The following is a 23,245-nucleotide window of genomic DNA, read 5'->3' on the forward strand; positions in this document are numbered from 1 at the left end:
AATAGAAGAAAAAATTACGTATATTATTGATTATCTATATATATATAAAATCTCAGCCTGTTTCTAAAACACCATTAAACTCTAATTATATTTGACTGTATGACGTAAACTAACGACCCGCGGTGGGTCTAGAGGTTGTTTCCACTCCGTCCTCACGTCACCCGTGTGGCGGTCCCTGGAGGCCCCCGCGCCCCCGGTTGGTTACCGCCCCCCGGCTCACTTTGTAGCCCAGGGGGGCGGCAAATGCTGCTGTCAATCACCCGGCGGAGACGCACCTCCTTCCCGTCGGAGCGCACCGGGGCTGGGCATCTGGACCGTTCCTCCCCCCGTCCGCCGCTCGGCTGAGGGATCTCACGACGGAGGCCCTTCGCCCCCCCCGGCCCCCCCAGCCCCGCTCCTGTTCCATGGCCGTCCGTGGCGTGGATCCCGTTCAGCAACGCAAGAGTTAACGCGCACCGGATGCGCGCTCCCTCCAGCGGACCGCACCAGTCCGAAGATGGCGTCGGAGGGAGGCAGCGGCGAGCACCCGCCTCCGGTACCGAGCCTGGCGGCCGCCGTGCTGGGCAGCGTGGACACGGTAAGCCGCACCGGAGCTCCGGTGGTGGTGGTGGGGGGGGGTTCTCTCGGTTTGGCGCTGACGCCGCGTCGCGGAACGGGACCGGGAGGCTCCGGTGCGCATCAGCGGCGGAGAGGCGCGAGACGGGCTCGTGATGCGTTCCGTTAACGGGACCGTTAACGACCGGACCGACCCCCCCCCTCCCCCACCGCTGCCCACCCCGGTTGGAGCTCGTGTCGTTCCGTTAAGACGCGTCGAGCGGGACGGGACCGGATCCACAGCGGATCCAGATCGGATCCACACCGGAGCCACACCGGATCCAGACCGGATCCAGACCGGATCCACACCGGATCCACACTGGATCCAGATCGGATCCACACCGGATCCACACCGGATCCGCACCGGATCCACACCGGATCCACACCGGAGCCACACCGGATCCACACCGGAGCCACACCGGATCCGCGTCGGTCTGTCGGTTCGTGTTTCTTTGTTGTTGTTTTCAGACCCGCGCGGGATCCACAGGTCCGAACCCGCGGTGCATTCTGGGGGCTCCGACCCGCTTCACTCCCGGTAATGTCACGCGCGACAGGAACACGAACCGGGAGATGAAGGTGTCCCAGATGTTTGACCCCCCCCCCACAGGTCACCTGGTCCAGTGGGGGGGGTCATGTTACCATGGGACCCCCCCCATACCTGTGAGCTCACCTGAGCTGCTCTGCGATCAGCTGGAGCCGCGTCCAGACGGACCAATCACAGCAGCTCCAGCGCGTCACGTGACCCCCGTGCTCACACACACCTGGTTGTGACTTTTCACAAGGGGGTGTCGGGTTTTCCTCCACTGGTGTGAATTGATCAGGACTGGCTTCTGGTCGTCTAGGTGACGTCTAGGCCACGCCCCCTGCTGTAGCCCCACCCCCTGATGGAGGCAGGATCAAGTGGGTCGCTCAGGGGGACTGCTGTGGGTGTGTGGGCAGCAGGCCGCTCTCTGGGTGGGGGGGTGAGCTGAGGATAGAGGAGCTGAGGGGAATGGGGGGGGCAGATGGAGGCCAGAGACTGTGGGGGGGTCGGCGGGGGGTCACCTGACACCTTTCTAAATTGGTCTCAATTTCAGTGACTCAGCTCACATAGCTGGGGGTACCGTGTCAGCCCCCCCCTCCAAAACCCTAACCCCCCCTCCCCGGGGCTTCTTTGCGTTCAGCGTTGAGGTGAACAGGTGCATGGAGCGAGACCCCGCCCCCCCCAGAACCCGGTCAGGGGGAGGAGGCTTTCACCCCCCCAAACCCCCCCGCCACTCCATTCCTGTCATGGTTAAATAAAGCTCTGCTCTTTGCTCGGCCTGATAGACCCTCGGGGGGGGGGGGCAGGACCTCCTGGTGCAGGGAGGGGTCAGAGGTCAATGAAGGTCACATGACGGTCACATGTTGTTCACATGACGGGCTGGCTCAGGCTTTTTGTCCAGGGGGGGGCTCCCTTTACGGCCTGACCTGGATGATTCTGGTTGGGCGGGGTCCTGGTTTATTTCCACGCTTGTCGTCATGGCGACACGGTGACCTCGCGGGTCGACCCAGTGGCACACGCGTGACGCTCTTTCCGTCCCGTGTTTCTGAGGGGGGACGGTCGCCGCTGGCGACACAGACTCCGCCCAGTGGCTGACGTCCTGTTTATGGCCGGTACTTCCTGTTGATTTGTCACCTGACTTCCTGTCGGAGCGTCGACCTTTGCCCTCACTGGTGAAGCTCATAAAGACACAGACGCCGGTGGAGGGCTGTGATGTAACACGCGTGTGGGACGTCCGGAGACACGTGGGCCGCCGTGAGGGGGGAGGAATCTTGTGGACATCAGGACTCCTCCCCCTCAGGATAAATGATGTCTGCTCAGGGACACCGGCCCCCACCACTGGAAAAAACGGAAGCTGAACTTCTGCTGGGAGTCTGTCTGGAATGTCTTAAGTCCCGCCTCTCAACCTTTTGACTCCTCCCCCTAACACAACAGTCTGACTCTGCTCTGGAATGTGGTCCAACCAGGTGAACCATCACCAACGACCCCCCCCCTCGGTCCAGTTGATCGCCTCCTTTTTCCTCTAGAAGAACCCTGAGATTATAATATAGTAGAACCTCAGATTATAGTACAATAGAACCTCAGATTATAGTACAATAGAACCTCAGATTATATTACAATAGAACCTCAGATTATAGTACAATAGAACCTCAGATTATAGTACAATAGAACCCCAGATTATATTACAATAGAACCTCATATTATAGTACAATAGAACCCCAGATTATAATACAGATCGGGATCCGGTCTCTCTGATCCATCTGTAATGTGATTGGCCCTTAGAGGCTGTGATGTAGGACAGGATTTCTGGCCCGATCTGAGGGCTGCCTCATGAGACCAGGTGCATTGTGGGAGTGGGGGCGTGGCTTTTGGAACGTGGGCTGACTAACGGGTCGCTCTGTGTGTCACGTTTCGTTGCTGTCGGTTACGTAACGTTCTGTATCTGGGACAGAACCAGAACCACACAAACCAGGAAACCGGGTTGTGATTGGTTCTCAGTCACAGCCGCATCACTTCCTGCTGTGACCGTGAGGTGTTGGCGTGGATCGGTGTGTGGGGGCGGTGGAGGCGTTTGGCCGGCATGGAGCTGGTGGTTCTGCGTGTTCTGGTCCTCGTGTTCTGAGCTGTTATCACGCCTCCGTAACATGTGACACGTAACATGTGACACGTAACATGTGACACGTAACATGTGACACGTAACATGTGACACGTAACATGTGACACGTAACATGTGACATGTAACACGTGACATCACGCGGCGGTCTGCTGCTCTGGTGTGGTCGCTAGCACCGTTAGCGTAGCATTCTCCTTCATGTGGTGATGTGGAGCTGCAGACCTGGAGGTCACGACCTTCAGACCTCCTTCCCCTCTCATCTGATTGGTCCGTCAGCGCCGTAGAAGGCTGGAGCATTCTCGCCATCCTGACATTGTGTGTGTGTGTGTGTGTGTGTGTGTGTGTGTGTGTGTTGCAGAAATGTGAGTTCAACATGGAGAACCTGAGCCGGCCGGAGCTGCTCACCCTGCTGAGCATCATGGAGGGGGAGCTGGAGGCCCGCGACCTGGTCATCGAGGCGCTGAGGGTGAGTCCACGCCACCAGGACACGCCCACACCCATGTGACCAGGGTCACATGACTCCTGTGATTACTGATCAATAACAAGGGCTGCGTAGAGCTTCGCTGTGTGATTAGAACCCCGTGTTGGTTCTCCTTCCGGTACCTCGCCCCCCCTTCTGTCCGTGGGGGTGGGGGGTGGGGGGCGTGTCTTCAGCTCTGGTTGGGCTCCAGCGTGTGATTCTGTGATTCTGTTGTGTGAACAGTGGGGGTGTCGCTGCTCACGCCTCGCTGGAGTGTGTGCCTCAGGAAGTCATCAATAATGTATCGATCATCAGCAATGTATCGATCATCCATCAGTAATGTATCGATCATCCATCAGTAATGTATCGATCATCCATCAGTAATGTATCGATCATCCATCAGTAATGTATCGATCTGGGATTGGAAGGGTCGGAACCACGTCTGTTCTGGTGGCGTTTGCTCACAGGATGTCCCGCCCACTTCACCTGTGTCCCTCCCGCCCCCCCTGATTGGACGTCCAGAGAAGCGGTCCTGGCTATGCTCTGAAACACAATGAGTGTTGCTGCTGATAAGCCCCGCCCCTGAGAGAGAGAGAGAGAGAGAGTGGGGGGGGGGGAAAGGGGAGGCGGTCAGAGAGTCCCAGATCATCAGTTTGAGTCAGAGGCAGTGGGAACGGGGGGTGGGGGGGCAGAAGTCTCTATTGTCCCTAAAGGACGGCTGTGTGACAGACAGGATTAAACCCACCCCCCCATTCACTCTCTCTTGACCCCCCCACTAAAGACTCTTTTCTTCACTGACACTTTAAAACAGTTCTGGTCCTGGTTCAGAACGCTACCCCCCCCCCCCCCCCAGACCGCTCCACTGCCCCCACAAGAAGGAGTTTGAACCAACCTTCCCAGCTTGGCAGGACAACAATGTCCGCTTGTGGCAGGGGTGTGTGATTGGGGGGGGCACAGATTAATTAGTGTGAGGCCAAAGCCGCTAAGCTAACTATCAGGTTTCACCCTGAGCAGATTAGCTGAAGCGCCGCCGTTTCACCAGAGCTTCAGCTTCAGGAGCCCAGAAATAAAAAATGAAACGATATGAACATCAAACTGGTTTATTCTAACCCTTATAATAAAAGTTAGTCCAGTTTGTATCAACTTTATTAGCAGCGTCCTCGAAATGTCTGTTGGCGCCAGTTGGTTCATGAAGAGCACATGTGTCAGACTCAGGGCCCGGGGGCCAAATGTGGCCCTCCACATCATTTCATGTGGCCCACGAGGGCATAAAGGTCAGAGTGTCTAAAATAAATAGCTTTGACCAAAACCCCATTTCCCACAATGCAGCACTTCAGCCCATCTTAACTCTGACTAAACGTTGTGAACAAAGTTAACGTCCTAACTTGTGTCTGATGTTATTTGTCTTTATTGATTGATAGTTTGATCCTTGATTGATGGAGTTCTGTGGGTTTAATAACCTGACAAATGAAAAGGATTTATGTTAGAACAGAGAAACAAACAAACATGTTTTTTCTGTCTAACTGTAATGTTTGGAACTAGAATCAGTCAGAAATTCACTTATTTAACATTAAGGAGTAGTTACATTTAGTTACATTACACTGAGTTACATTTAGTTACATTTATTAGTTACATTAAGGAGTAGTTACATTTAGTTACATTACACTGAGTTACATTTAGTTACATTTATTAGTTACATTAAGGAGTAGTTACATTTAGTTACATTACACTGAGTTACATTTAGTTACATTTATTAGTTACATTAAGGAGTAGTTACATTTAGTTACATTACACTGAGTTACATTTAGTTACATTTATTAGTTACATTAAGGAGTAGTTACATTTAGTTACATTACACTGAGTTACATTTAGTTACATTTATTAGTTACATTAAGGAGTAGTTACATTTAGTTACATTACACTGAGTTACATTTAGTTACATTTATTAGTTACATTAAGGAGTAGTTACATTTAGTTACATTACACTGAGTTACATTTAGTTACATTTATTAGTTACATTAAGGAGTAGTTACATTTAGTTACATTACACTGAGTTACATTTAGTTACATTTATTAGTTACATCTGGCCCTTTGAGGACAGCCGTGATGCTGATGTGGCCCTCAGTGAAAATGGGTTTGACTTCCCTGATGTAGACAGTCCTGTATGGGCGGTCATGTGATTTGTCATGTGATCTGTCATGTGACCTGCACAGCAGAACACAACATGCCCCGAGCCATCAGGCTTTCTCCAGCGTCACGTTATCTTCAACCATCCAGCTATTTAAGGCATGCCCTGTTTCTGGGCTTCCCCCCACACCACACACACACACACAAACACACACACACACACACACACACACTCTCAGCGTTGTGTCTTTGTGTTTCTTCCGTCTCTTCAGCTCGTGGTTCATCGTTACAGTCGTCTCTCTTCCCGTCCTCCGGTTGGATCGCTCCAGGTCGCTCCACTAATCCAGAATAAATTAAATCCCACTGAAGCTGCTCTAGAAAAGCCTCCAGTGAGTCACGAACATCTGAGGCGCTGCAGATGAAGGCAAAGAGTCTCTTCATTCCCTCAGCCTGAAATAAACAGTGAGGAGCGTTCCCATCCTCCTCATCCTCACCTGAGGGTCTGTAGGAACAGGAAGTGACTCCCAGACCTTCAGCCGCGTTATTTCTGTCAGCTCCTTGGCGTCGGCGTGTTGCTAGGTGACCGAACATACCATAATGGTCGATGTCAGTCGCCACACAGGAAAACAAACGCATTCTGTTCTGAAACGGATGGAGGATCAATCACTAAAAGTGTGTTCCACGGTTTTACACTGAGACACACGAGCCAATCAGCATCCTCCGCCGGTCGGTCGGCTGCCTAGCAACCAGACTCCCCCAGCACAGACCGGGCTCGTGTTTCACCCTCACCCACTTCCATGACACTCAGGAATGAGGCCTGAAGACTCCGAGTCGGGCTCCCCCCTGCCCCCCAGCGCTCCACCGGGGTGTGTGTGTGTGTGTGTGTGTGTGTGTGTGTGTGTGTGTGTGTGTTTCTGTCCCTGCTTCCCGTTCCGTGTGAAAGTTTCCAGCCCGGGTGGGAATGTTCCACCTGACGATGGCAGGTCTTCACACGTGTGTGTGTGAACGAAGCACGCTGTTGTGTTACTCAGCACACCTCCTGTGTTTCTGTAATGGATCTGAAACTGTGTGTGTGTGTGTGTGTGTGTGTGTGTGTGTGTGTGTGTGTGTGTGTGTGTCTTCTCGTTCACCACGTCCTGGTTGTCAGTGGAAACAAGACGATGGTGAGGAAGTAGGTCATAGGAACCGTCCCGCTCTGGATCTAATCCCCTCTCTGACTGAAGCCCCTCCCCCTCTCCCCCCCCCCACACAGGCTGATATTTCACCCTTCCTTCTTTCACTGTTAACATAATTAGAAGTGATGCTGGTAGATGGAGGCTTTTATCTAGAGTGCATGGTCTGAAAGGTGGATGGCCCCGCTGGGAATGGAACCCCCAACCCCGGCAGAGCGCTCTGACATCACTTCCTGCACAGGAAATGTGATGTGATCTGGTTAAGTCGGTCACCTGCTTGTGTGTTTTTGTGTTTCTGGGTCAGAACCAACAGCTAGCATGTGAGGAGTGTTAGCAGAGGAGTACCAGACAGAAGGTTTTGGGTTTGATCACTAATCAGCTGATTGGCTTTCAATCAATGATCAGAGCCAACGTCCAATCAGAAGACGGCAGGAGTCGGGTTCATGTCTGTTAAAGTTCTGTTCAGATTAAAGTTACAGAACAGGAAGAGACAGAAGCTAGGATCAGGAAGGATGGATGGATGATGGATGGATGGATGGATGGATGGATGGATGATGGATGGATGGATGATGGATGGATGATGGATGGATGGATGGATGGATGGATGGATGATGGATGGATGGATGGATGATGGATGGATGGATGGATGGATGATGGATGGATGATGGATGGATGGATGGATGGATGGATGGATGATGGATGGATGGATGGATGGATGGATGGATGATGGATGGATGGATGGATGATGGATGGATGGATGACGTACCAACCGGGTCAGCTCCTCCAGGTTCTGCTGTGATGACGGTCATATCAACAGAGCAGCTCCTGACACACCTGTGTGTGTGTGTGTGTGTGTGTGTGTGTGTGTGTGTGTGTGTGTGTGTGTGTGTGTGTGTGTGTGTGTGTGTGTGTGTGTGTGTGTGTGTGTGTGTGTGTGTGTGTGTGTGTGTGTGTGTGTGTGTGTGTGTGTGTGTGTGTGTGTGTGTGTGTGTGTGTGTGGACCTGGAGCAGAATGAGAGCAGCAGCTGTGAGTGGGTGTCTTCAGGTTACAGGACAGAGAGAGGGAGAGATGTGTTCTCTTTGGTTCTACTGGTTCTAGTGGTTCTACTGGTTCTAGTGGTTCTGGTGGTTCTAGTGGTTCTACTGCTGATGTAACTGAGATGGTCAGATTAGATGAAAGTTAATGCGTAGAGCAACAGAATAAAAGCCAAAGATTTGTGATCAGTTCCCAGCAGGTGTTTTTAGCCCCCAGGTGAGCTGCTGAGGGCGGAATCATGGCTGCAGACAGAATGTGTGACACCATGAGGTGTGTGTGTGTGTGTGTGTGTGTGTGTGTGTGTGTGTGTGTGTGTGTGTGTGTGTGTGTGTGTGTGTGTGTGTGTGTGTATAGAGTCTAAATGTCAAAGAACGCCTGTGAGTCTTCACAGAATGTCCCGGGGGGGGGGGTGTCGTGGGGGCTGCTGGGCCGGAGCCAGCCGGTTCTGGACGACCCGCTCAGGGACACAGTATGTGTTAGCCTAGCTAGCCTTAGCAGTGCAGCTAATTAGCAGCGCGGCTAATGGTGTCCAGATGGGCGTGGTCCCAGGGGGACGAACCCGACTGACGTCTCTAGCTCCACCTGGTGGTTTGACTCTGAAAGAAACGTGTGGCTGCGCCCTTCAAGACGGACCAGCATGCTTTGCTCTGGGGTGGGCGGGGGGTGACGGGTGAGGGGGGGTGAGTTCTGATGCAGCACAGCTGCTGCTCTGTCCGGTCCTGAGGAACACTGGCTGCTGTGTCCCCCCCCAGGTCAGACCAGAGAAGGCTTCTGTGTGGAGGAGGTCTGTGGTTCTGCTTCTGACAGAACCGGGTCACACCTGCTAGCTTAGGGAGACGGGTAACAGGAGGTGGGGTGGCGTTGGGTTCACTGCTCTCTGAACGGGCAGAGTTTTAGAGGATAAAACCCAGAATATTTTATTTTGAAAGGGTGTCTGATTGTAACAGTGGTTACCGATGACAACAAAGAAAACGCTGTTGCTATGGAGATAGCTCGTCACAGCAGTTCCACTTCCTGTGTCACTCGTTCAGAGACGCTGACCCCCCCCCGCTAGGACAAACATTTAAAATTCTCTCTACATCTTATTTAACTAATGAAGCAACACACACACACACACACACACACACACACACACACACACACACACATACACACACACACACACACACACACACACACATACACACACACACACACACACACACACACACACACACACACACACACACACACACATTCATCCCTTCATTTATAGATTTTCTGCACAATCATGCATCTATGTGGGGGGTTATGGAGTGTGTGTGTGTGTGTGTGGCTGTGTGTGTGTGTGTGTGTGTGTGTGTGTGTTGCTGCTGGTTCTCCTCCCAGCGTGGGGTTAAATCAGCCGGACATAAAACGCTGACACACATTTAATCAGAGAAATAGATATGCATTCACATGACTACACACACACACACACACACACACACACACACACACACACACACACACACATTGCCCTATCAGATGTTGGGGGGCTTTCTGTCTTGCACCCGGGGGGACGGTGGGGTTTAATCCAGCAGCCGGAATTAAGGATAAAAATAGGCTGGAGGAGCTGACTGTACATCGCTGTGAGTGTGTGTGTGTGAGTGTGTGTGTGTGAGTGTGTGTGTGTGAGTGTGTGTGTGTGTGTGCTTCACATCCCATCATGCACCAGTAGGTTCGGTTTCTCGTGTTTGCTGTTAGCATGTTTAGCAGATTGATTTATTGATTGATTGATCATGATGATTGGATTCACTGCCGATTAGCTCTCAGAAATGAAACCTGTCCTGCCTGGAGGCGGGACGCGTTGGGAGGGGCGCTGCATGCAACAGGGAATCATGGGTAATTCTGTCACGCGTCTCAGTCCAACACCTAAAAACACATCAGTTCATCACCGCAGCGCGGTTCACACCTGCTGCAGGAGTTCACTGCTAATGCTATGCTAAGCTAAGCTAAGCTAAACTCAAGGCTTAAACCATTCTGCTCGTCTCAGGACGTCAAATCAATCAACACCAAACAAGAGAAGAAGTGTGTGTGTGTCCTGGAGTGTGTGTGTGTGTGTGTGTATCCTGGTGTGTGTGTTCGTGTGTGTCCTGGAGTGGCGAGGCGTCACATGACCACGTGGAGTGTGTGTTCTCTCTCATGTGACGTTTAACTTCCCATCCTCAGCGACTCGTTCACGACAGAGAGCTCAGCTGCGGACGGGTTGGGGGCGGGGCATGCATGTGTGTGTGTGTGTGTGTGTGTGTGTGTGTGTGTGTGTGTGACGCTATCTAGGGCGTCATCAAACTTTCATCGAGGCTGACAGCTGAACTCATTAAACATGAGTGGAGAAAGCTGCCACTGCACGGCATTATGGGTAAAAATATCACCACTTTAGGCCTCTTGTCTCCATCCACCGCAGTGTGTGTGTGTGTGTGTGTGTGTGTGTGTGTGTGTGTGTGTGTGTGTTTGTGTGTGTGTGTGTGTGTGTGTGTGTGTCCCTCTGGTAAAGGAAATCATTCAGGAGACTGAAAAACAATCCTCATGAAACATTTATATTTATATATTTGTGTTTATTAGATGTCAATCTGTCTGTATTTATATAAATATTTTTATTTATGTAATTCTATGTTTGTATTTACATATTTATATTTATATATATATTTATATATTTATATTTATATGTAGTCCACAGTGCACTGGCGTCGCGCCCGGAGTGTCCCCTGCCTCAGGCCCCGTCTGCTGGGGTAGTTCCACCCTCAGCGGTTTAACCGTGGGTCAGGTTATTGATGTGGCTCAGGATCGGTGGGTGGGTTCCTCCTGGGGGGCCACGCACCCCCGCTGTAGAGCGCAATGTTCCAGACATCAATCCAGAAAGATGTTCAGCCAATCAGGCGCCCCACCCCCTGGTCAGCTGACCTCAGACTGCAGACCGGAGACGCTCCGGGGGGGTCGCCGGATCCAGATCCAGTCAGATCTGTTCCCTGGGTTCAACATCAAACCAGTTCTATCTGCTTTGTTCTGGACCTCTGGAACCTCCTCCAGAACCCAGAAGGTCTCTGGACCAGCAGAACAACTAGAACCACTGCTGTCATGGTAGAACCAGACCTTCACTGAAGCTCCAGAGATCACCTTGACTTTTACTGTCCTTCCTTCTGTCTCACACACTCTATCCTGTGTGGTGTGTTTACACAGCTCTGTGTGTGTGTGTGTGTGTGTGTGTGTGTGTGTGTGTGTGTGTGTGTGTGTGCACATTCTTTAAACATCTCCTTCTTTGGCAAAGCGTCTCGTCTCGTTCTTCTCTTCCGTTGCTGCTTCTCTCCCGTCCGTCGTTCCGTCTTCTCCTCGTCTCCAGGATGAGTCCCTCCCCTTCCTGTCCACCCTCTGCTGGTGGTGATGGGTTCAATTCTGTCCATTTTTGACACGCTTTTATTTTGGTAGGGTCTAACTAACATCATCAGGTCTCGTGTGTTTCTGTCCTTTTGTTCCATGCTTTTATTTTGGTAGGGTCTAACGGTGTCAGGTCACATGTGTTTCTGTCTTTATCTGCCATGCTTTTATTTTGGTAGGGTCTAACGGCGTCAGGTCACGTGTGTTTCTGTCCTTTTGTTCCATGCTTTTGTTTTGGTAGGGTCTAATGGCGTCAGGTCACATGTGTTTCTGTCTTTAGCTGCCATGCTTTTATTTTGGTAGGGTCTAATGGCGTCAGGTCACATGTGTTTCTGTCCTTTTGTTCCATGCTTTTGTTTTGGTAGGGTCTAACGGCATCAGGTCACATGTGTTTCTGTCTTTATCTGCAATGCTTTTATTTTGGTAGGGTCTAACGGCGTCAGGTCACGTGTGTTTCTGTCCTTTTGGTCCATGCTTTTATTTTGGTAGGGTCTAATGGCGTCAGGTCACGTGTGTTTCTGTCCTTATCTGCCATGCTTTTATTTTGGTAGGGTCTAATGGCATCAGGTCACGTGTGTTTCTGTCCTTATCTGCCATGCTTTTATTTTGGTAGGGTCTAACGGCGTCAGGTCACGTGTGTTTCTGTCCTTTTGTTCCATGCTTTTGTTTTGGTAGGGTCTAACGGCGTCAGGTCACGTGTGTTTCTGTCCTTATCTGCCATGCTTTTATTTTGTTGTCTCCAGGCCCAGAGGAAGGAGGTGTTCCTGCAGGAGCGCTACAGCCACTATAGCCTGACCGACCCCTTCCTGGCGCTGCAGAGGGACTTCGACAGCGGGGCCCCCGGAGGCGACCGGGACCGCCGGCCCCTGGGCTCCAGCCCCATCTCCGTCCTGGAGGCCGTCATGGCTCACTGTAGGAAGATGCAGGAGCGCATGTCGGCGCAGCTCGCCGCGGCCGAGAGCCGCCAGAAGAGGGTAAGGAGGGGGCGGGGCTTCCACCGCCGCCAACTGTGAGCTCAGAAGGCTGCTGGTCCAAGCAGCCAGCTAGCTGGCTAAGGCCGCTCGCTGCTATTAGCTGTGACACGACACCTGTTCAGGTGTGTGTTCAGGTGTGTTGAGATGTGTTCAGGTGTGTTCAGGTGTGTTTACTGTAGGTGTGTTCAGGTGTGTTTAGGTGCGTTCAGGTGTGTAACAGGTGTGTACAAGCGTGCTTAGGTGTGTTCAATGTGTGTTCAGGTGTGTTCAGGTGCTTAAATCACAAACGTCAGGCTGGTGAGTGTGTGTGTGTCTGTGTGTGTGTGTGTGTGTGTGTGTGTGTGTGTGTGTGTGTGTGTGTGTGTGTGTGTGTGTGTGTGTGTGTGTGTGGGCGGGCGGGCAAAAGCTCGGTTTGGCTCAAAATATCTATACTCTGTTATTATCACAGAGTTCATGGGCAGGGCACACACACACACACACACACACACACACACACACACACACACACACACACACACACAGACCCACACACACACACACACACAGATGAAGAATGAAGGAGTAGGAAGTTGGTGCTCCGACAGGAAGTACATGTGTGTTTCTGACCCGGTCTCTGGTGGCTGGTAGAGGTTCTCCTGGTTGCTGGTAGAGGTTCTCCTGGTTGCTGGTAGAGGTTCTCCTGGTTGCTGGTAGAGGTTCTCCTGGTTACTGGTAGAGGTTCTGCTGGTGGCTGGTAGAGGTTCTCCTGGTTGGTGGTAGAGGTTCTCTTGGTTGCTGGTAGAGGTTCTCCTGGTTGCTGGTAGAGGTTCTCCTGGTTGCTGGTAGAGGTTCTCCTGGTTGCTGGTAGAGGTTCTCCTGGTTGCTGGTAGAGGTTCTCCTGGTTGCTGGTAGAGGTTCTCCTGGTTGCTGGTAGAGGTTCTCCTGGTTGCTGGGTAGAGTTGCGTTCCCCACGATCATGTGTTCTATCTTTAGTCCTCCTGTGAGTCATTGTTGAATTATCTATAAGGTCTCAGGCAGGAAGGAAGCAGTAATACCCAGCATTCAGTGGGCTGTACCAGTGTTCTGCGTTGTGTGCGTTCTTCCGTCCCTGAAGCACCTTTTCCGACAGGGAGACTGGATCGTCACACGGGACGTGAGCTTTAATGCACTTACATTCAACAAAACAAACATTCACCATTTGTTCACTTCTCCACCTAAATGTGTAACCCAGAAATCTCCGTTATGTTTTCATCTTGCGCGAGTTTCTCGTCAGGAGACTCACCTGCGTGATTAAAATCGACCAAACATCAACACGACGTCTGCTGGAGTTCGACCTCCAGAGAACAAGAAGAGTCCTGTTGGGTTTGTCTCTGTTACAGCGCTTTGGAACGTCTGCTGGTGGGGTTAGAGATAGACTGATAAAGGGTGATTGATTGATTGATTATCATTATGCGTCCGAAAAAGATCCAAAAGTATTACTACAGATATTACTACAGATATTACTACAGATATTACTACAGGTATTACTACAGGTATTACTACAGGTATTACCGCAGGTATTACTACAGATATTACTACAGGTATTACTACAGGTATTACTACAGGTATTACCACAGGTATTACTACAGATATTACTACAGGTATTACTACAGGTATTACTACAGGTATTACTACAGGTATTACTACAGGTATTACTACAGGTATTACCGCAGGTATTACTACAGATATTACTACAGATATTACTACAGGTATTACTACAGGTATTACTACAGGTATTACCACAGGTATTACTACAGGTATTACTACAGGTATTACCACAGGTATTACTACAGGCATTACTACAGATGTTACTACAGGTATTACTACAGATATTACTACAGATATTACTACAGATATTACTACAGATATTACTACAGGTATTACTACAGATGTTACTACAGATATTACTACAGGTATTACTACAGATGTTACTACAGATATTACTACAGGTATTACTACAGGTATTACTACAGATATTACTACAGATATTACTACATGTGTGTGAAGGTTCTGTCAGCCTGGTTCAGTGTCCACAGGAGAAAATATGAATTAAAGGTAAAGAAAATTATTGAGTGAAAAGTAAAAAAAGAACTATTTTACATCTTTCTTTATTTCTAAAACTGTTTTTTAAACTACCAGGCTTCAACATTTTGATTGAACTTATACGGTGAGCTCTCGTTCTTTGCGGTCTTTGGATATGATTTAAATCTTTTTTTTCTCTTTACTCAGTTATGTTATTAGTGATCATTAAATTAACGGTTTGTTTAGTTTTTATATTGATCTATCGTCTAAACTCAATCCATGCGTCGCTACTACTGTATGTTCTGGTATTACTTTTGGGATGCACACATTTTTCTTGAAGCGCATCCCAGGATGCACTGCTTTCTGGAAGTAAAGTGAACTCTGCTCTATGAAGACCCCCCCTCCATGAATCTGTCACGGGGGGCGGTGCTGACAGGCTGTTTGCTGGGTTCTGTGTGTAAACATGTTGACGGGTTGTTTCTGGAGTCGGGTCACATTCCCGTCTTTAAATAGTCGCCAGGCGTCCGTTGCCGTCCAGCGTGTCAGGGCCGCCGCCCACGGGGCGGGGCGGAGACACCTGGCGGTGCTGGAGGGTTGTGTGATCCCTCAGCGCTGCCTGCAGGCGTGAAGGGAGCCTCCTGGTGCTGAATGGTTCTCAGGAGACTTTGAAGACGAGATGAAGGCGTCGTCTCTGGCGGCGCTCTTGGATCGGCGGTTATGAATGGCGGCGTTTCTTTCATGCTTCCAGGCGTGTTTGAACGCCGCCTGGCAGCGTGTCACGCCTCCTGATGTGTCATCATCGCCTTCACAGCGAACTTCCCCCGTTCTCCGGCCTCAGGCGGGTTACAGACAGAATCCTGACCTCATTAGCAGGTAGTGGTGGCACCGCTGTGGAGCGGCGCTGGCGTTCCCCCGGCAACGCCTGGTGTTCCTCTGGAGTTCCCCTGGTGTTCCTCTGGCGTTCCTTTGGCGTTCCCCTGGCGTTCCTTTGGCGTTCCTCTGGCGTTCCCCTGGCGTTCCTTTGGCGTTCCTCTGGCGTTCCCCTGGCGTTCCCCTGGCGTTCCTCTGGCGTTCCTTTGGCGTTCCCCTGGCGTTCCCCTGGCGTTCCCCTGGCGTTCCTCTGGGGCTGCTGGAACAGAGGAGGTTTGGGAGGGACGGAGCAAACAGGAGGGTCCCCTGTGGGACGGGGTGGCGGGGCGTCGACCTCATTGTTGGAGGTGGGTTCGGGAGGCGGGGTCGGCGCTAAGCCTCGTTAGCCTCTGTGAAGCCACCTGAACTAACAATAGCAGCGGCGCTCCGGATATAGAGGGCAGGGATTTGACGCGTCATCAAACCCATCCGTCAGGAGACGCCGTGTCTCTGGACGGTGGGCTACACCCCCGGATGTGTCGCCAGGGACTATTGGATGCTCTGCAGCTGTGTTTCTGTGTTCCTTCAAACTGAAACCGGCGTTGCTACACGTGATTGGCGTGACGAGTGACGTGTTGATTGTAGGAGCGTGGATCGATGGCGTGTTCGTGCATCCATCTGGTCCTACAACACAGATGGCGGCGCGTCGGAGGCCAGGAGTGTGAAATATGTTAGATGTTGGTGTTTCTTGTATCTTCTCCATCTCGTAGGTCAGAAACAGGAAGTAGCTTCAGCCTCTAAACCAGCGGGTCAAACAGAACCTGATGTTTCCAGAGACCCTCAGCCAGTGGACAGAACACTCTGCTTCATTCTGACGTCTTCATCCATCTTCCCAGCAACACCAGTCAGCTGGTTACCGCAGGTTTAGTCAGTCATCACCGGTTTAATTGGTTACTACTGGTTTAGTTAGTTACAACCGGTTTAGTTAGTTACTACCAGTTTAGTTAGTTCCCATCAGTTTATTCAGTTACTACTGGTTTAGTTAGTTAAGACCAGTTTAGTTAGTTACCAAGCTTCCCTACAGGTGAGTTCTGTTGATGCGTGGTAACTTCCTGAACTGATATTAACTAACTAAACCAGTGGTGGCCCCACCTGGTGGTTTTGGTGGTCCTGGTGGTTTTGGTGGTCCTGGTGGTGGTGGTCCTGATGCTTTTGGTGGTCCTGGTGGTTTTGGTGGTCCTGGTGGTGGTGGTCCTGGTGGTCCTGATGGTTTTGGTGGTCCTGGTGGTTTTGGTGGTCCTGGTGGTTTTGGTGGTCCTGGTGGTTTTGGTGGTCCTGGTGGTGGTGGTCCTGGTGGTTTTGGTGGTCCTGGTGGCCCTGGTGGTCCTGGTGGTCCTGGTGGTCCTGGTGGTCCTGGTGGTCCTGGTGGTCCTGACCCGTGTCTCCTTGTCTTCCAGCTGGAGATGGAGAAGCTGCAGCTCCAGAGTCTGGAGCAGGACCACCGCAAGCTGACGGCGCAGCTGAAGGACGAGCGTGAGAAGAACAAGCACATCGTGATGATGCTGGTGCGCGAGTGCAAGCAGCTGGCCACGCGGGTGGTGGAGGAGTCCCAGCGCTTCGACGAGCTGCAGGCGCGCCTGGAGGAGGAGAGCCGCTCCGGCGGCCGGCTGCAGGAGGAGCTGGACCAGGAGCGCCGGCGCGGCCAGCAGATGGAGGCGCAGATGGAGAAGCAGCTGTCGGAGCTGGACACGGAGCGCGAGCAGCTGCGCGCCCGGCTGGGCCGCGAGGAGGCCGAGAGCCTCGGCCTGCGGCAGCAGGTGGAGCGGCTCCGGACCGACCCGGGCGACGCCAAGCCAGGGACCCCCCCCGCAGCGGAACCCGTCGCCGCCGCCGGCCCCAAGGCGCTCACGTCCGTCTCTGTCGCCACGGAGCCCGTCGGCTCCCGGGCGGTCTCGTGCCAAACAGACCCGCCCCCCACCGAGGTGGAGGGTCACAAGAAGACGCCCCTCACCATCCCCGTCAAGCCCACGCCCGCCAACTACGTGGGCCTGAGCCTGCCGAAGACCGCCGCGCGGGGGCTGGTCCACAGCAGCTCGGGGGGCGTGGTGCAGACGGAGAACGGCTCCGAGGCCCAGCCCCCCCACGGGTTACCCAGCGGGGTCAGCCCCCGCGTCCAGGCGGCCCGCTACAAGTTCCAGGAGCAGGACCAAAACGGCACGGCGTCCCAGAGCCCCCCCGCCCGCGACCTGTCGCCCACCAACCGGGACAACTTTGCAGCCAAGCAGCAAGCGCGCCACACGGTGACCCAGGTGCTGTCGCGCTTCACCAGCCCCCCCACGGGGGGCGGGGGCCCCCTGCGTCCGGGCCTATCCCACTCCGCTTCAGAGGGGGGCCCCTTCCCCAGCCGCCTGAGCCACCCCATCGGGCACAAGTCCCCCACGGTGGCGAGGATCGACAGGGGAAACCCTCCCCCCATCCCTCCCAAAAAACCAGGGCTGTCCCAGACCCCCTCCGCCCCCCACCCACCCCTCAAGGTGGTGGGGGACGGTGGCCGGTCCCCCGGGGCCGGTTTGAAACCGACCACACCCCAACTGCCACCCAAACCTGCCCTGGATCTGGTCCCAGCCCTGACGGCCTCTCAGGTGGGTTCCTGCTCCCCTCCCGGCCCCCCGGGGCCCGGCGGGGGCCCTCAGCGGCAGCCAGCGGCAGCATGTGCAGAGTGTCTCCCCGTCATCAGTAGTCCCTCCTCCATAAACCCCCCCTCCTCCTGTAGCGCTTCATCCTCCTGTAGCCCCCGTGCCCCCGCAGGCAGCCCCCTGGCAGCAGCATCAGGTAAAGGGGCCCCTCCATGCTCCGCCCCCTCCTGTCCTCCACTGCCTCTTTACTTCACCTCTCTTTCTGTGGAACTAGCCTAGCTTAGCTTAACAAAGCAGCGTCAAATGACAGGGATAATAGCCTAGCCTAGCTTAGCAAAGCACAGTCATGTGGTAGGGATACTGGTCTGACCTCACGGTTCTGTTCAACACAGTCCACCCTATTGGTCCCGCAAGTCTGACGTCACTAAACGTCTCTGTCCCCAACTCTGTCCCGAACTCTGTCCCGAACTCTGTCCTGAACTCTGTCCTGAACTCTGTCTTGAACCCTGTCTTGAACTCTGTCCTGAACTCTGTCCTGAACTCTGTCCCGAACTTTGTCCTGAACTCTCTCCTGAACTCTGTCCTGAACTCTGTCTTGAACTCTGTCTTGAACTCTGTCCTGAACTCTGTCCTGAACTCTGTCTTGAACTCTGTCCTGAACTCTGTCCTGAACTCTGTCCTGAACTCTGTCCCGAACTCTGTCTTGAACTCTGTCTTGAACTCTGTCCCGAACCCTGTCCTGAACTCTGTCTCTATGCTGAACTCTGTCCCGAACTCTGTCTTGAACTCTGTCCTAAACTCTGTCTTGAACTCTGTCTTGAACTCTGTCCTGAACTCTGTCCCGAACTCTGTCCCAAACTCTGTCCCGAACTCTGTCTTGAACTCTGTCCCAAACTTTGTCCTGAACTCTGTCCTGAACTCTGTCTTGAACTCTGTCCCGAACTCTGTCTTGAACTCTGTCCTGAACTCTGTCCCGAACTCTGTCTTGAACTCTGTCCTGAACTCTGTCCCGAACTCTGTCTTGAACTCTGTCTTGAACTCTGTCCCGAACCCTGTCCTGAACTCTGTCTCTATGCTGAACTCTGTCCCGAACTCTGTCCCAAACTCTGTCCTGAACTCTGTCTTGAACTCTGTCCTAAACTCTGTCTTGAACTCTGTCTTGAACTCTGTCCTGAACTCTGTCCCGAACTCTGTCCCAAACTCTGTCCCGAACTCTGTCTTGAACTCTGTCCCAAACTTTGTCCTGAACTCTGTCCTGAACTCTGTCTTGAACTCTGTCCCGAACTCTGTCTTGAACTCTGTCCTGAACTCTGTCCTGAACTCTGTCCTGAACTCTGTCCCGAACTCTGTCTTGAACTCTGTCTTGAACTCTGTCCCGAACCCTGTCCTGAACTCTGTCTCTATGCTGAACTCTGTCCCGAACTCTGTCCCAAACTCTGTCCCGAACTCTGTCTTGAACTCTGTCCTAAACTCTGTCTTGAACTCTGTCTTGAACTCTGTCCTGAACTCTGTCCCGAACTCTGTCCCGAACTCTGTCCTGAACTCTGTCCTGAACTCTGAACTCTGTCCTGAACTCTGTCCCGAACTCTGTCTTGAACCCTGTCTTGAACTCTGTTCCAAACTCTGTCCTGAACTCTGTCCTAAACTCTGAACTCTGTCCTAAACTCTGTCCTGAACTCTGTCCCGAACTCTGTCCCGAACTCTGTCCTGAACTCTGTCCCAAACTCTGTCCCGAACTCTGTCCTAAACTCTGTCTTGAACCCTGTCTTGAACTCTGTCCTGAACTCTGTCCTGAACTCTGTCCCGAACTTTGTCCTGAACTCTCTCCTGAACTCTGTCCCGAACTCTGTCTTGAACTCTGTCTTGAACTCTGTCCCGAACCCTGTCCTGAACTCTGTCTCTATGCTGAACTCTGTCCCGAACTCTGTCCCAAACTCTGTCCCGAACTCTGTCTTGAACTCTGTCCTAAACTCTGTCTTGAACTCTGTCTTGAACTCTGTCCTGAACTCTGTCCCGAACTCTGTCCCAAACTCTGTCCCGAACTCTGTCTTGAACTCTGTCCCAAACTTTGTCCTGAACTCTGTCCTGAACTCTGTCTTGAACTCTGTCCCGAACTCTGTCTTGAACTCTGTCCTGAACTCTGTCCTGAACTCTGTCCTGAACTCTGTCCCGAACTCTGTCTTGAACTCTGTCTTGAACTCTGTCCCGAACCCTGTCCTGAACTCTGTCTCTATGCTGAACTCTGTCCCGAACTCTGTCCCAAACTCTGTCCCGAACTCTGTCTTGAACTCTGTCCTAAACTCTGTCTTGAACTCTGTCTTGAACTCTGTCCTGAACTCTGTCCCGAACTCTGTCCCGAACTCTGTCTTGAACTCTGTCCTAAACTCTGTCTGGAACTCTGTCTTGAACTCTGTCCTGAACTCTGTCCCGAACTCTGTCCCGAACTCTGTCCTGAACTCTGTCCTGAACTCTGTCCCAAACTCTGTCTTGAACTCTGTCCCGAACTCTGTCTTGAACTCTGTCCTAAACTCTGTCTTGAACTCTGTCTTGAACTCTGTCCTGAACTCTGTCCCGAACTCTGTCCCGAACTCTGTCCTGAACTCTGTCCTGAACTCTGTCCCAAACTCTGTCTTGAACTCTGTCCTGAACTCTGTCCTGAACTCTGTCCTGAACTCTGTCCTGAACTCTGTCTTGAACTCTGTCTTGAACTCTGTCTTGAACTCTGTCCCGAACTCTGTCTTGAACTCTGTCCCGAACTCTGTCTTGAACTCTGTCTTGAACTCTGTCCTGAACTCTGTCCTGAACTCTGTCCCAAACTCTGTCCCGAACTTTGTCCTGAACTCTGTCTCTATGCTGAACTCTGTCCCGAACTCTGTCCCAAACTCTGTCCCGAACTCTGTCTTGAACTCTGTCTTGAACTCTGTCCTAAACTCTGTCTTGAACTCTGTCTTGAACTCTGTCCCAAACTCTGTCCTAAACTCTGTCCTGAACTCTGTCCTGAACTCTGTCCTGAACTCTGTCTTGAACTGTCTCTGTCCTCCTTCTGGACACCTCTGTTGTCCCATGTTGTCTCGTTGTTCCTGTGACAGTCAGGTGACAACATGCAATTCACACCTGACTAGGTGACCTGAGACCAGCTGGTCATCCTGGTTGCTGGTCGCCCTCCTGTTAACCCCTTCCTCTCTGAAGCTGATGCCAGAGGCTGCTCAGGCCTCGCCTTCCCTTCCTGTCTTCCGTTAGCATGACCACTCCTCTGTTTCCTGCCCTCTGTCCAGTTCCATCATTAACCCCTCCTGTCTGCTTCCTGCCATCTGTCTCTGTGTGTCCTTCACGTGACGTTAACATGTACGTCCTCTTTGTGGCGTGTTCTGGAGGCGTGGTGGTTTACTGGACACCTGAACACTCCGCTAGTTCCTGGTCTTTGCTGGTATTTTTAGCTGTGATGATTCCGCTGCACTTTGTTTGAACCCAGAATATCTCAGCCAGTGAATGTCTGTGACTGGGCGCCATGGCAACATCATCCAGGACGTGGACCGGTAAGGATGAGGTCAGGACAGAAAAGAGCAGACAGGAGACGGAGTAGACATGATCGTTTTGTTCTGTAAGTCTAGAATGTTAAATGAACCCGTCGTCTCTTAAATCCACCAGTAAAATGGAACCAAATGGATAAAAACAGGTAGAGCAGGGGGGTCAAACTCTTCTTCACTGAGGGGCACATCAGCAACATGGCCAGATGTAACTGATAAATGTAACTCAGTGTAATGTAACTAAATGTAACTACTCCTTAATGTAACTAATAAATGTAACTAAATGTAACTCAGTGTAATGTAACTAAATGTAACTACTCCTTAATGTAACTAATAAATGTAACTAAATGTAACTCAGTGTAATGTAACTAAATGTAACTACTCCTTAATGTAACTAATAAATGTAACTAAATGTAACTCAGTGTAATGTAACTAAATGTAACTACTCCTTAATGTAACTAATAAATGTAACTAAATGTAACTCAGTGTAATGTAACTAAATGTAACTACTCCTTAATGTTAAATAACTGAATTTCTGACTGATTCTAGTTCCAAACATTACAGTTAGACAGAAAAAACATGTTTGTTTGTTTCTCTGTTCTAACATAAATCCTTTTCATTTGTCGATTATTAAACCCACAGAACTCCATCAATCAAGGATCAAACTATCAATCAATAAAGAAAAATAACATCAGACACAAGTTAGGACGTTAACTTTGTTCGCTACGTTTAGTCAGAGTTAGAATGGGCTGAACTACTGCATTGTGGGAAATGGATTTTTTGTCAAAGCACACTTTGACCTATTTATTTTTAAACACTCTGATCTTTTATGCTCTTGCAGACCACATTAAATGATGTGGAGGGCCACATTTGGCCCCCGGGCCTTGAGTCTGACACTTGAGGTAGAGGCTCGGGTTAACCCTTTGATCTGGTACCGCAGAGCAACACGCATCACATGACCTTGACACACAGACGTTGGTGCTCATGTTCAGGATGGAAACAACTATGATGAAGACAGCTGACGCTTTGACAGTGTCCCTTTCTCACCTATCGGCAGTGGGCGGGGTTAGTAGACAGAGCGTAGAGCCAGGGTGGCGGCGGCGGCTTTGTGTCCTCCAGGTGGTCTCTGTTGTTCCTCTTCTTCTTCCCTCCTGTTGGACCTTCGCTGCTCCACCCACCTGTTTCCACCTGACCTCTGTCTGACCTCCGTCTGACCTCTGTCTGACCTCCATCTGACCTCTGACCTCCGTCTGACCACTTCTTAGCGGTGGACGTGTTGAATTCGACCATCAGCCCTTCTTCCTGTTGTTTACCTCATCTGTTTGTGTTAACAGTCGTGTTGTCGTGACAACCGTGTCCTTCTGAACGACAGGTGTGTGTTATTCACTGGGTGAATGTTGGGAGTGACAGATGGGTGTTGGGTCGAGTCCCGTCACAAACCCATCGGGCTCCATGATGTCATTTATGAACATCTGGAAGGAGTTTGATCTTTAGGGTCGGTTTAAACGTTTTAATGTGGCCGGTTGGCGTTAGCTTCCTTTAGCATTTAGCATCAGGACTGTTAATGAATCCAGATCCCGGATGGTCACACCCTTCAGTTTGGAAGGGTTGTGATGCATTGTGGGATTTGGTTTGTAAGCTGAGGACAGGAGAACGTTCATCATACAAAGGTGAAAAAATTGGTCCATAAACAGTTGGTTTGACAGTGATCAATCAATCCATCAGTCAGTCAATCAATCTCAGTCAATCAATCAATAAATCAGTCAATCGATCAATCAGTCATGTCAGTCGGTGACTCAGT

The 23,245-nt window shown here is 51.4% G+C and overlaps 1 protein-coding gene across 3 annotated transcripts in view; it reads left to right on the top strand.

Moving 5' to 3' along the window:
* Positions 1-338: 338 nt before the first annotated feature.
* Positions 339-23,245, top strand: part of cttnbp2 (cortactin binding protein 2) — a 33,901-nt gene continuing 10,994 nt past the window's right edge. The window contains exons 1-4 of one of the 3 annotated variants that reach the window (XM_068313253.1): positions 339-577; positions 3,589-3,696; positions 12,162-12,392; positions 16,739-18,113. In XM_068313253.1, the coding sequence (XP_068169354.1) occupies positions 497-577; positions 3,589-3,696; positions 12,162-12,392; positions 16,739-18,113 (1,795 nt within the window). In that variant the 5' untranslated portion in view covers positions 339-496. The remainder of the gene's footprint in view (positions 578-3,588; positions 3,697-12,161; positions 12,393-16,738; positions 18,114-23,245) is intronic. The other 2 variants (XR_011035204.1, XM_068313252.1) reach the window with 2 other exon arrangements.

This window comes from Antennarius striatus, chromosome 4 (genome assembly GCF_040054535.1).
Source record: "Antennarius striatus isolate MH-2024 chromosome 4, ASM4005453v1, whole genome shotgun sequence".
In the NCBI taxonomy this organism is placed as follows: domain Eukaryota; kingdom Metazoa; phylum Chordata; class Actinopteri; order Lophiiformes; family Antennariidae; genus Antennarius; species Antennarius striatus.